At 35.5% G+C, this 14,466-nt stretch overlaps 1 protein-coding gene across 1 annotated transcript in view; it reads right to left on the bottom strand.

Annotated features, from left to right (window-relative positions):
• Positions 1-633: 633 nt before the first annotated feature.
• Positions 634-14,466, bottom strand: part of GPR180 (G protein-coupled receptor 180) — a 27,669-nt gene continuing 13,836 nt past the window's right edge. Inside the window, exons 4-9 of the mRNA XM_005909236.2 lie at positions 13,063-13,243; positions 12,871-12,920; positions 9,967-10,124; positions 6,151-6,342; positions 3,930-4,007; positions 634-2,918 (exon numbers count right to left, since the gene is read on the bottom strand). Of these exons, the coding sequence (XP_005909298.2) occupies positions 2,760-2,918; positions 3,930-4,007; positions 6,151-6,342; positions 9,967-10,124; positions 12,871-12,920; positions 13,063-13,243 (818 nt within the window). The 3' untranslated portion in view covers positions 634-2,759. The remainder of the gene's footprint in view (positions 2,919-3,929; positions 4,008-6,150; positions 6,343-9,966; positions 10,125-12,870; positions 12,921-13,062; positions 13,244-14,466) is intronic.

The raw sequence follows: 14,466 nt of genomic DNA, 5'->3' as shown, positions 1-14,466 counted from the left end.
AACTTTCAGCACAATTTCAGGTTTACTGTTAAAAACCAACAGTGAAAGTTAACTATGGCTAGCCATTCTTTCTCACTAAAATTTAACACAATACATAATAGGTGCTCATTAAATCATGAGGGTAAAGTAGAAAAGTGAAAGAGAAGTCAGGTGACTATGGGGAATCATTTATTCTCTGTTTCATACTCAAGTTACAGGGGACCATGATTATCACACTAGCACTTAGAGTGATATGTACTGATTATACATATCAATAAAAACACCTTCATATACCTTCCTATATAGCGCTTCCCAAGTGGTGCTAGAGGAAAAGAATCTGCCTGCCAATGCAGGAGACTGGAGACACAGTTTCGATCTGTAAGTCAGGAAGAGCCCCAGGAGAAGGAAATGGCAACCCACTCCACTATTCTTGCCTGGAGAATCCCCATGGACAGAGGAGCCTGGCGGGCTACAGTCCATGGGGTCACAAAGAGTCAGGTACAACTGAGCATCTGAGCACACATACCTTAGTACATGAAGAAAGAAAATGCTTCTGGAAAAAAAAAAAGCTGTGGAAAGACCATTCAACTTCTCCAAGAAAAAATGTAAAATAGATTAAAAAAAAAAAAAAAAACGCATTATCTGACAAATAAAGAAAGTAGCAAAGTTCTGATCTTTAATTAGAGTTTGCAGTATACAGTTATCTTTCTGTAATCTGTGGTAACAAATCTCCATGTAAACACTCAGGAAGAGAAAAAACAGAGGATACCATGTCATGACTTACAAACTATGAATTCTGAACTTGGATTACTAATTATTCACAGCTGTTTTATACATTTATTAACAAACTGTCTTCCTTCATTTAACAATGGCTCTTGAATAACAAAATAAATTATCAGTAAATTCAACCATAAATTAAAAAATAAAAGTAAAAAATAAATTGCTCAAGCCTCATAAATGCAAGCACAGTAATATATTTCATACATGTTGATTACAGTTTCCATGTTCTTTGTGTAGGTAACACAAAGATTATTCTCTTCCCATTGTTGCAAGTTAACAAAACTTTTGAAAAGGCTTCAGTCTTTTTTTTCAGCTCAATTAACTGCACTTCAGTTGAATACAACAGACAATAACTGGGGTTATTAGATGTGAGATGTAGTAAAATAAAAGGTCATGACCACTCAGAAGATCACATAAATCTAAAACATATTGTTGACTTTCTAGTCTCAACCTGTAGCTCTCATTTATTAAATAATTTACAAAGAGCTGTTGATGATTTAATGAGCAGGTTGAACTTTGTCATTCTGCCATTTTGCTAGTCACGAACACATGTGTTTTGCCTTTAAAATGAAGCAGAATACTATTCACTTTCAATGAGACTAGATGCAAAGGAAAAACAAAGACAAAATAGATATTTTTAAAGTTCTGCTATGTTACTTTAACTACATTTAATTAAAAAAGGTTAATTACCAGATCAGTGCACTATTTCTTGCTTAAAAACATAACACCTTTGAAAGTAGATTAAAAAAGAAAAATCTTTAAAATAAGCCAGAGGTAAAAATGAAAAGGCCTGAAGGACTTGCAAGACAGAATAATCTGTGATCAGTGACTCTTAATGGGAATAGTCATTTTAGACTGCAAGTACCAACAACAATGTAGCAATTTTTTTAACAGGCACTTGATAGAGTATTTGAATACTCAATACCAGGGCATCATTCGCAAAAAATATGGCTTTATTACAAAGGATTCAAGATGGCAACCACTTAGAATCCAGTGCCAACACGGATTATAACAAATCCAGTGAGTATTTTGTTTTCCAATTATTCATAGAAAATTTAATCCTGATTAAGTATCCTTGGGCAGGAATTCATGGGTAGTTGATGACTGAAACCAACATTTATGTGAAATGCTTCTGTTAATTTAATCTGTGTATACAGCTTAATTATGATTGGGGATTCAATGTAAGAGAAATGAATTATATCAGGATTAAAATTTTAGTAACCATATCATAGAGTACTTTTTCCTTCTTTCTTTTTAAACATGTTAACCTGCTTGTCCCTTCACCTAAGTGCTCAGATTTTAAAATCCTTTGTATAACCGCTGCAATGTATCTAAGTTTTCATAAATTATCTGCCAAAAACCCTTTGCTAATCAAGCTAAATCCTAACTAGAGAGCGAAAAGTAATAGAAGAAAATGGAGAATAACCCCATCCACAAATAAACAAAAGCTTATTCACTTAACTACAAATATATTTTATATTAATTTTCTTAAGTAACTTAATTTTCAATATCTTTAAACTCCAATATGAAATGCATTTTCCTTAAAGCATAAAAAGAAGCAGTTTTTAACCAGTGTATTATACTGATTTCATAACTGGACTTAGTTTAGATACATATAAGTAAGTAATCATTTAACTGATCACTTTTTTTGGACTATCAAACCTGAGTTAACTACTGATGTAGGATGAGGCATTTTAAGTGGTGAGTCTCTTATAAAAATATTATACAATTCTTTTCAGCTTTATTTCCATATGGAAATTGTATAAATCACCTTATAACAATGCTCTTTCTTGAAAGTTTATTAAGTATATTTCAAAACATTTGTTACCTTTTTTTCAGTTTTCAGTTTGGTACTGCTTAAATGCAGTTATATATATATAACATGCTCTGCCTTCTCTGTTCAATTTTTCATACCACAAGTATGAAAAAAAAGTCACTGTATTTGGATCCTTATTGCACTCTGGTGAATCAATTCACTTTTCCTTAGAGAAAAGCAAGTATCAGAAGTGAGGCCGAGTTTTGTGTCCAGATGATATGGTCAGTGGTAGTGTTACTGAGGAAAGTGAAGAAACTTCCCAGTACAGACTATGGGATAGAAAGAGTCTGTAGAGAATGACCATGGCAACAGACTGGCAAAGGATAACACCTATTGTAATGACCTGAAAACAAAAGAAAGGGAATGCTTTACTGCATGCAAAAACAGAGAAATTGTATTCAATTTATTATGAACCTATATATGCTTTATACATACATAAACATCATACATAAACTTATATATACTTTAATATATATAAATAAAAATTATATCTTCCCCATCTTTACTGAGGGTAAATTTTTAAAAAGAAATTTTCAATAGAAAAATACAACTAATGTTCAGGACTGTAATTGTTCAAAAGTAAAATTCTTTTAGCAGTTTATAGATGCCACAAGACACAAAAGAATAATTTACGAAACCATTCTCTCCTCAGGGTGCATGTACTGACAAAAGTAATAAGTGATAAGAAAGTAATAAGAAAAATCAGGCTCCTGGCTAATCTAGTAATAGGAATAAAGAGTGCCCCTACCTGAATCTTGACGAGTACTCTAAAAGCCCTTTCAGAAATTCTCAGGTCGCTTCTCTGTCTTTGTAGACTACCTTCCTATCTATTTACCCTCTGTAAATACCTCAGGTTCAAGACACACTTCTGTGTTCAAGCACATATGGCATTGCTTGTAAAGAGCTCCTGGCAGAACTCCACTTTGAAATGATGGAGTCATTCACCTAAGATGGTAGGTATCAACGCAACCAAAATGTGACATACGTGAGCATGGCACTCCAGTCTGCAGGGTGTTAAAGCAACCAGACTGATTTTTTTTTAAAGCAATCTTGATATTTAACATTATGTAGTGAACATTTTTAATCATTTTTTCTTAACAAAGCTGTGTTTATACATTCTAAAAGTTAATTTATAAAATAGTACTATAAGATAGGTTAAAATAGGAATAACAAAAGCTATTTTTCCATCATTTTGCTTATAAACTAAATTGAAATACTCACTGGTTTAATATTTTGTTTCCAAGTTTTATTTCACAGAATCCAAAGAAACTACTGAGTGGATAAATAGGTTTTTCCTACTTAATTTCCCAATAAAGACTACAAATAAAACTATTTGATCACATATATTATTTACCTTATCTCTTTGGTAGTCATCAAAAATGACAGAAATGCACGCAAGACCTGGATGGCACAAAAACCACAAGATGCAGCCCTGAAACAAATGAAAAATACGTTGAATAAGCGCAGTTGTGAAAGCTCTGTTTTCATAATGTACCAGACAGAAAACATTACTAGCCTATTTAGGAGGTCTTGATTGATCTCAATTGGCCTGTACAGTAGAAACTGCAATAAAAAATAGAAATAAGTTTGCTATTGTTGTGACAATGATACTTCGTTTCTAATCAAATGGGTTTTTTAGGAGTATTTAAAATCTTTCATCTTTCACATATACACATTTTGATACACTATGAACATGTTTAACGGAGAAGGCAATGGCACCCCACTCCAGTACTTTTGCCTAGAAAATCCCATGGATGGAGGAGCCTTGTAGGCTGCAGTCCATGGGGTCGCTAGAGTCGGACACGACTGAGCGACTTCACTTTCACTTTTCACTTTCATGCATTGGAGAAGGAAATGGCAACCCACTCCAGTGTTCTTGCCTGGAGAATCCCAGGGACGGGAAGCCTGGTGGGCTGCTGTCTATGGGTCGCACAGAGTCGGACACGACTGAAGCGACTTAGCAGCAGCAGCAGAACATGTTTAAACAAGTAACAAATTGATAATTGAGAAAATCAAGGTACAAATGTGCAATATTTCTGTAAAAGACATAAGAATATTCATTTATAGTTTCATACAGATACACAAAGAAATTCTATAAGAATAACACAAAAAACTGATTAACAGTGGCTACTTGTTTGAGATTTAGTACAAAAGACACTGGAATTAGTTAAGTAGGAATGGGAAACTTTTTAACACTTATATTTTCAAATATATATTTTCTATTTTTCCTAGAACATGGCAAAATATCCTTTTCCAAAATTAAATTTGAAATAAAATAATAAGTTAATACTACTAGCTCTTGACAGGGTTAGTACCTTGATGTTGTAAGAAAAATAAACAAGATGTATAAATATGTGTTTAGTATGTTACTATCTGTATAAATGCAAAAGGAAATATAAAATATTTAATAATATATATTTTTAATTCTCTGAAAAATAAATTAGGAATTAATAGTTGTGAATATGTAAGGAGGTGATAACTGCATAGATGGGAGAGAGGTGAGAATGTGTTTGCTACTCTTTAAATGCTTCTGCATGTCTGAACCTATTCAAATAGTTATAGGAAAACATATAAAAATTTCACTTTAAGAAAAATTTTGGTACTGTTTATAACATTGAAAAGAAAAAATTTAGTTTTCATACAACTGAAGTATACACTAACGTTTCAGACAACAGGCACTACTGTATCTGTGAAGAATTCCAATGTGAAAGGCATATCCTTGCCTGTTTGGTACACGAGAGGCCTGTGGCAGCAGCTTGCCAAAGCTCCACCTCAGGAATAAAGAAGGAATCATGGCCCTCTGTCCACAGCAGCCTCACTCTTCTGAGACTGTGGACTAGGGTGGGTGACCACACAGCTTGTCAGAAGCGGTTTAGAGTTGCCAAGAGGATAGGTTATGGATTCTCTCCACCTGTATACCAAAAGTATTACCTTCCAGGGAGGGAGGCTTCTGTAATGTGACTGCCCCAACCTCTCTCCTGATCTTTTCCTTTATTAAATGGGTACAGAAAAAAAAAAAAATCCATCTGCCTTTGGCTCTCACTGGCATAGGAAGGACATGGAAAGGGGGAATGAAGTCAACGCGATCTCGTATGGATGCCATGAAATGGCTGAAGTGTAGCGTGTACTCAGTCTCCTGGGTCCCTCTGCTTACGCTGAAGGATGGCTCTTCATGATTCGTTATAAAACATTGCATAATTCTGGGAGTAAACAGTTCATAGTCAATTACAAACTGCTTTTTTGAGAAATGCAAACAGTAATCTATTTTTTTATTAAAAAGTTCTGATACTATAGAAAAGAATGTAAAATCCCTATTGATCAAGAAATTACAATTCTGTCTGCCAAAGATTACATGGAAACTACTGTTCCATGGGCTCTGTAACATGGGGATAGTATCATCTGCAGCTCATAAATTGTGAAGATTAAATGAGCTGAAGCACATAATGGGCTTAAGAGTGGTGCCTAGCACATAATAAAAGTTTATGAAGTATAAGCGTAGGGTTGCATACTAACTTCCCAGTAATGCAGAATGAAGTTGACAATGCAAAGAAGTCATTTTCTAAGCAAACCCATACTTTGGCAAAGGTGATGTAGAACTCCCTTTTGAGTGTACTTCTCTCCACTGTGATGATTTGGTAGAGTCCACAGCCTAAGGACAACGCTAGGCAAATTCTTAAAACGATAAGAAGGATCCCTGCTAAGCTGTGGTGCGAATGGTGGCTGTGAGAACTGGTTTCTTCAAACTGTTCCCAAAGTAGCAAAATACTCTGCAAAAAAAAAATTAATAATAATAATAAATACATATTTTTAGAGAAAAAAGTCTTATCTACTTACAATAAAGTACTTTATTCAACTCTTTTATATATCCCCCTAAACAGTACATTCATTCCTAAGAGGTTCTAAGATTTATCAAACTATATAAGGTGTTGATAAAGTATGGGCAGTTTTTCCCCTCACTGACACCCCGAAGCTGGAGGAAGGGGCTTGCTATCAAATGAGACTATGTATCAGAGATAAAAAATACTACTGCTACCACAATTCAAGTAACACATCTCTTATGATGAAAATAAGTTGAAAAGAGGCACAGAATAAGCACAAAGTTTCTTCTAAATCAATCTCTTTCTTACTTCAACACCTTACTATGAATCAAACTGTTCTGTATTCAAGCCTGTTATCTCAGGATAAAGTTTCAAATATCTCAGTATGTTTTATAATCCACAAACTAGCAAGTCTGAATTGTTGATTTCACTCTTTTTTCCCACGTTAACCTCTCTGGTTAAAGGAGAGTAGATTTTTTTAAGATTTTCTTTTTTTTTTTTTTTTGATGTTGACCATTTTTAAAGTCTTTACTCAATTTGTTACAATATTGCTTCTGGTGGGATCTTAGCTCTCTGACCAGGGATTGAAGGCATACTCCTTGCATTGGAAGGTAAGTGCTAACCACTGGACCACCAAGGAAGTCCCAAGGAGAGTGGATTTTTAATATTCATTATGGCACCCAGGGCAGAGTTACTTTCCTTATGTGTTTGTTCACCTTTTCTCCCCCATGATTACTACACCAGTGAAAAGCTCAGCAAGTTCCTGATTAAGCTGTTGTTTATTGCTATTCAGTAGAAATCAGTGCCCACATACTCTCCATCTTTACTAAACATCAATCACTTAAATTATGATAATTTTTACCATCACACAAGTCATTGGTCCTCTGTTCTCCCTTCATTTACCAACTCAGCCCTCAGAATTGAGTCTTCAGTGGCTTCCAAAAGATTTAGATGAAAACTCCATTACTAAATCTAATTTTAGGCTTTATGGGGTTTACCAGCAACCACCTCCTTTCCTCATTCTTGAATCTTCCACCCTAATTTTACTCCTGCTACATTCTTGCTAGGTGAACTCTGTTCTCCTCTTGCACAGATGAATTTCCTTCTTGGACCAAATATTCGATCTTTTTTTCACTTAAAGTTATTCTTCTACCCCACCAAATTATACCCATCTGATTCCTCAACATGCATTTCTAAACTTGACTTTTTACCACAAAAAAGTGCTATCATAGAACTATTATCTCCTGCTACATGAGGTGATGGATATTAACTGGCTAGGTTTTGGTGATCATTTCAAAATGTATATATACCAAAACATCAACTTATGTAGCTTGAATCTATACAATTTCTGGTTTTCAATTATAATCCAACAAAGCAGAAAAAAATAACCATTTCCCATGATTCACATTTTTACATATTCATACGCCCATATTTTCACATATGTATGCTAAGGCGTGATCTGTGGAATACAGTGTACATATTTACATGATCTCTCTTTGCCTGTCTCATCCACCTCGTCTGGTTGTTGTTGAGGATCAGTGCCATGTCTAACACATTGTTCACAAATGCTTTCCTGGTGGCTTAGGTAGTAAAGAATCCGCCTGCAATGTGGGAGACCTGAGTTCAATCTCTGGGTTGCGAAGATGCCCTGGAGGAGGGCATGGCAACCCACTCCAGAATTCTTGCCTGGAATCCCCATGGACAGAGAAGCCTGGTGGGCTACAGTCCATGGGGTAGCAAAGAGTCAGACACAACTGAAGCAACTAAGCACAGCACTCCCATATTTTCACATACATATGTTAATGTGTGACCTGTGGAATACAGTGTACATATTTACATGATCTCTGTTTGCCTGTCTCGTCCTCCTAGTCTGGTTGTTGCTGAGGATCAGTGCCATGTCTAACACAGTCTTCACAAATGTTCACAGAAAGTCTAATGTAGAGTTATAATCTCAATTTGTATGTTTATGATAATGAATTTAAATTATAGTGAAATAATGAAAATTCAGTTTTTAAAAAAGGCTACTGAGAAATGAGACTTGAACTTGATGTAACATTATTCTCCCTAAACCCTGGATCAGAAATGTTAAGTTGGTAGGATCTTGTCCTTATTTTAATCACCTCCAATTCAGTTCTTTCTCATTAGCTCTCCCTTCCTGGCATTATTTTCTTTTTAAATATAAATACCTATGATATGGCCCCTTTCTAAATCAATCATGTAAATTCAATAGACCGTCACTCGGCACTTACAGTCCTAAGTAAGTACTAGAGGTACAGAGATGAATAAAGCACAGGCTTTACCCTCCACTACTGAGTTTTTCCATTTATTTAATGCATTAAAACAAATTATGATGTCCTACATAGAACCCAAGTGTATATTTCATTTTCATCTGTAACTTATACTGGTCACAAATTCAGTACAAATTTTTATGTTTATATCTTTCATCTAAATTTTTATAAATCCATTGCATATAAGTACACAGAGAGTCTAGAATGTCTACATATTACAACAGAGGAAAACAAAACAAGAGCAGAGAGGACCCTTCTAAAAGACCAAATTTGTTTTGGGTGTGCTGCTGCTGCTGCTGCTGCTAAGTCGCTTCAGTCGTGTCCGACTCTGTGTGACCCCACAGATGGCAGCCCACCAGGCTCCCCCGTCCCTGGGATTCTCCAGGCAAGAACACTGGAATGGGTTGCCATGGGTGTATTTGATTTCAAAAACAAGATCCCCTTCTTTTTTATTCTACATTTTGGTTTTTTCTTTAATCTGATATTCACTTGAATTCTTTCATGTATAAAGTAGATTCCTGCCAATGAATGAATCTTCATTCATTGACTGATTTAATACTGAGTACTTACAAAGTGTTAGAAAATATGAAAGAAAGCTCTTAATTAGAAAATGAGAATCTAACTGAATATTAAACATACTGTGCTTAAATAAGCTGATAGGAAGCTCAGATTCAGGTAAATTACAATGAAATTTTACAATTTACATATACTAGCACTCAGAAAATTAACAGGTTATTTGATCCATCACTCTTTTTTTCTGTGTTTTTAAAAAATTGAACTATAAGTGATTTACAATGTTGTCTTAGTTTCTGATGTACAACAAAGTGATTCAGTTACACATATATACATACTCTTTCTCATATTCTTTTCCATTGTGGCTTATTACAGGATTGTGAATATAGTTCCCAGTGCTATACAGTAGGACCTTGCTGTTTATTTAATACATAGCAGTGTGTATCTGCTAATCCCAAGCTCCTAATTTATCCCTCCTCCACCCTCTTTTCCCTTTGGTAACCATAAATTTGTTTTCTATGTCTGAGAATAAACTCTGCTTCATAGATAATTTCACTTGTGTCATATTTTAGGTTCCACATGTAAGTGATACCGTATAGTATCTGTCTTTCTCTTTCTGATTTACTTCACTTATGATCTATCACACTTTAAACTCATAGTTTAAAACGACACAAATTTCTCATGGGTCCTGGGGTTCAATTTTGACAGGAGATGTGTTCAAGTCTGCATTTTTGAATAGTATAGAACAGAAATATTTGGTTTCACTACACACCTGTGTTATGACCATGAATACAGCAATACCAGTAGATGCAGGAGTAGAGTCCCACTGGAGAGGTCTGCTCTGAGACTTCTTCATTCTGACTATTGTCCAACCCATGCACAGACTCAGAAGTAGATATAGCATTTGAATTTGGGAAGCGATGTCAAAAACTAATGGGAAATGAAAACCAAAGTCAGCTGAGCTTTTGCAATACAACAAATCTCCTTTTTTTTTGTGGCCATGCCACACAGTTTGTGGGATCTTAGCTCCCCAACTGAAGAATGAACCCGCGCTCTGGGCAGTGAAAGCTCAGAGTCCTAACCACAGGACCACCAGGGAATTCCCAAATTTTATCCTTTTTGCATTGAGAACATAATTATCTTATTAAGCACAAAAGACAGGCACTTTCAAATAGAAACTACAGAAATTCAATAATAAATCTAAAGAATTCTGCCATTAAATTTGTAAACATTTCTGAAAATAGCTAACACAATGGCAAAACTCCTATTTTTAAAAATATATATATACCTGTACATATTTTTAAGGCCAGCTTTAAATCTGTGTTCCTTATTTTTCTTAGTTTTTCTAACTACAATCTATAACTCACCACTTACGAAAACCATTTTAAATATAACTTCTGCAGTGTGGAGAACACTACATATTTCTGGGTTGTTAATGTTTTTTTGATGGCTGAATCACAATGTGAAGAACAGTTGCTGAAACTATTAGTAAGAAATAGCATGACAATAAAGAAACGCAGAGCTACTGTAGCATCCAATTATGCTGGCCTTAGTGTGAGTCCTGAAGTCAGATGAAGTGCTCCATGCATTGGTGTGAAGCGCCACCAGGCGGCCATCACTCACACTTCAGGGAGGTCCGCTGCTGTGGAAAGGACACAACAAAACCGCCCGGCGTCCAGTTCAGCGCTACTGGTAAACAACCATCAGTCGTTTACCTCCACTTACACGTGTATTTTTTTCGGAAGTCCTATTTTTTGATTTTAAAAAATATAACCTTTCATCAAAGTATATTTCTATGTGGATTTTGGAATAAACGTTTGATCACAATTTAACAAAATAAAACTTCCTTTCAATTGCCATGTATGACTTTGATGTCTTCTTTTACTGTTTTTATACAAAGTATAAACTTTTTTACTTTCACCAGAGATTTAGACTGTGATGCTAATTATTTTTATTAAACATTTTACAAATACATATTCAGTTACTTAAAGAAGTCAGCCAAAGGAATATACCTACATAAGTTGCTACTTAGCTTTTGCTATTTGTTTTTACAAATACAGGGTGTGGGGGGGTACATAGATTTTCTGGTTCATTTATATGTGTACTAACTAATGCACATATTGATATAATATACTGTAACTGTGACGACAGGCAGAACACAGCTTATCTGTTCTTGGAAAAGTAACTAATTATAGACAAAGTACACAGATCACACAAAAACCCCATCCTGTGGAATTTAATTAAAAATCTTGAAATTTTAGGGGCTTCTCTGGTGGTCCTGTGGTTAAGACTCCGCACTTCCACTGCAAAGGGCAGAGGTTTGATCCCTGGTCTGGGAACTGTTAATTAGATCCCACATGCCATGTAAGGCAGCCAAAATTTTTTTTAAAAAGAAATTTTATCATTTAATAAACCTGTTGTCAGAACTACCAAAAATGATCAATGTTGATTTACTGTAGTTTTTTTAAAAAAGACTTTTGCTTTTAACCTACCATGAAGATGCCAGACAACCTGAAACTGTTTTGTATACAGTAGATACTCACAAAACTTCAAAAGTCCTTGATTTTAGTAATAGCTTTGCTACTGATGGGCCTCTGTATGCTTTGCCTCTCTGGACCACAATTTCCTCATCTAAAATGCATGAGCTAAATTATTTCTATGTTCTGTCCAGCTTTAAAACTCTAGGACTCTATTATAAACATCCTGAGTCATCTAAGAGAAAACAGGGGGACAAAGAAGGGTTCTGGTAGTGTCAAAAGAAAGAGAGTCAACTTTTGCTCATGCCCAAGAGGTGAACAGTATACACATCCTCTTCACAAGGAAAAGGAGAGGCTACAGAAGTTTTAGAATCTTAAAATAGGCAGCATCAGGATAAGCGGGTCCTGAGATGATTACAGAGATTACTGTAAGACACCCTATTAAAGAGTGAGGAGACTAGAAGAGAAACATGGAAAATATAAGGAAAGTAAATCCTAGAATGGCTGTGTATTCAGGACCTGCTTTTTTAGAGCAAATCTTAACTTGTTTTTCAGAACTGAGAATGGCATATGACCTGATGTACCTCTTAAGTTCTCTTTTAAAAGTTATGATTATAGGAAATTTTATTTTTTCACCATCATGTTTAATTGAATAATTACCTCATAAGAGTTCCTCTTATAAATCAAAGAACAAAGCTGAGAAGTCAGCTCAATTATAGGTTTATTCTATGGCTCCAGGTTAGAAACATAGAGAAAAAGTCAAAAAGGGGATGATAAAAGGGAAAAAAAAAAATCTTTAGCTTTGTGGTCAGAAAATTAGGTCTAAGTCTTGGCTCTACCATCTACCAGACGACTGACATTTGGAAATGTATTTCCTGTCACTGAGCCCAGATTCTTTATCTGCAAAATAGGGATAAGCATATCTACTTCACTGAGTCTTTATTGAGGATAAAAATGACAGAAAGGGCATAAATATGCTCTAAAGACAATGAATAGCTAAACACATTATCTATCCCTACAGAAACTAAACAGGATATGTGGAAACTAAATCTGTAATCTTATTTTTAGTTGAGCCAAATCTAATCAACCTCAGATTAAAAAAACTGTATTATGACAGAAAATAAGTGATGAAAAAGGAAAACATACAAGAAGCAGATAGTAAGTTTATGTTTTAAAGAAATGCTTAGTAAGATACTCACATTCTGCCAAACTTCCCATAAAAGGTACCCCTATTCCATCTTTGGAGTAACTGAGGAATTGAAGAGGAGAATATTAGCATAAATTACAAATGTGAACAAAATTATTCATAATCAAAGCAAACATAACTTTGGTGGACTAATTAGGATTAATTAGACATAATGATGAACACAGTTTTAATGGTTTTGAGTTACCTGGAGAAATGAATGTAATTAGCGAAAGCTGAACCAGCTTGTAACAGCAATGCAGTTGTCAGAACCTTTAAAACCATGTGCATGGGTCCTCCTTTCTTAATAGCCTGCCACAATGATTGAGCATAAATGCAAGCAATCACAAAGTACACTAGGACTAGGAGGAAAAAGAACTCATGTAACCCTGTGAAGAGAAGAAAGGAACAAGCCAGTTACAGTGTTGGGTTGCTTTCAAATCTTCCCATCAATATATTTTCAGAACTTGTCTTTTAATTGGAGTCATAGCCTTTATTTACTTTTGCAAGAGAAAAAAAGAAAAACCCATTGAAACTCAAATAATCTTCTACTCTGGAATAAAGCCTTAACTGTAAGAGCACAGCTTAAACTAAGGTCAATCTATTAAAAAAAAAAAATATTGGTCAGGAAATAAGCCCACAGGCTAACCACAAAATAATAGTTTTGTTCGAAAAAACAATGATTTCAACATTCAGTTACATATGTTTCTTACCCCCAAAATGGGTTTCTTCTATAAGACGTTTAAAAATAGACTTAGTCAGTCAATAATAGTTTACATTCCCTGACAATGCCTCTCGAAGTGTGAGCCCTGGGCCAGGAGCAGCACCAGCACTAGGGACCTAGTTAGAAATGCACATTTGGGACTCATCCTGTATCTAGGGTCTCAGAGACCCTGAGAGTGGGGACCAGCACTCTGGGTTTGAAAAAGTCCTTCAGTGACTCTGATGCAGCTAAAGCCTGAGAGCCACAGCTCTGGTATGGATGGAAGCCTTAAATTCCTACTAGGACAAAGTGTCACAATATGTGTCATGACCAGAGCCTCCTTCTGAAGCAAAGAGCTTTCATTCTGTCAAAGAGGAAAACCTGTGGAGACCACGTGATTCCACTCCACAGGCGACTGAGACTAAAGCACCTGACCAAAGGGCTACCGGTCCAAAGACTGGTCACTGGCCAACAGCACCACTTGGTTCTCAAAGAGGCTAAGCACATTCTCCTGGGACATCAAACCACAAAACACAGAAAGGATGAAGCAAGAAAAACTGAAGTTGGAAAGAACTGATGCTAGGGCAGGTCACAGGAGTCAAGCCAGGCCACACTGAAATAAAAATTCTCAGTGAGCAGAAATTTTGAATGAGCAAAGGGAGTTGGCTGGTAAAGACAAGAACAAAGTAAATGTGCAGAATTTTTTACAGGTGCTAGGCATTTAGCGACCTCTAGTTTCTACCAGCAACTTTTCAGGACGGTCTTCACACATTCTCAAGATAAACACCCCCTTTTCTGCGTTACGTGGAATCTTTTGACTGTGTCTTCGTTTTTCAGAACTTTCAGAAAATTTCTATACCAAACCAGGGCAAGCTCTGAGTTTAACAGTTTACATTTACTCGGTTACAC

Source organism: Bos mutus, chromosome 12, assembly GCF_027580195.1.
Source record: "Bos mutus isolate GX-2022 chromosome 12, NWIPB_WYAK_1.1, whole genome shotgun sequence".
NCBI lineage: Eukaryota > Metazoa > Chordata > Mammalia > Artiodactyla > Bovidae > Bos > Bos mutus.
The sequence above is the reverse complement of the archived record's forward strand: the minus strand, read 5'-3'. Positions and strand labels throughout refer to the sequence as shown.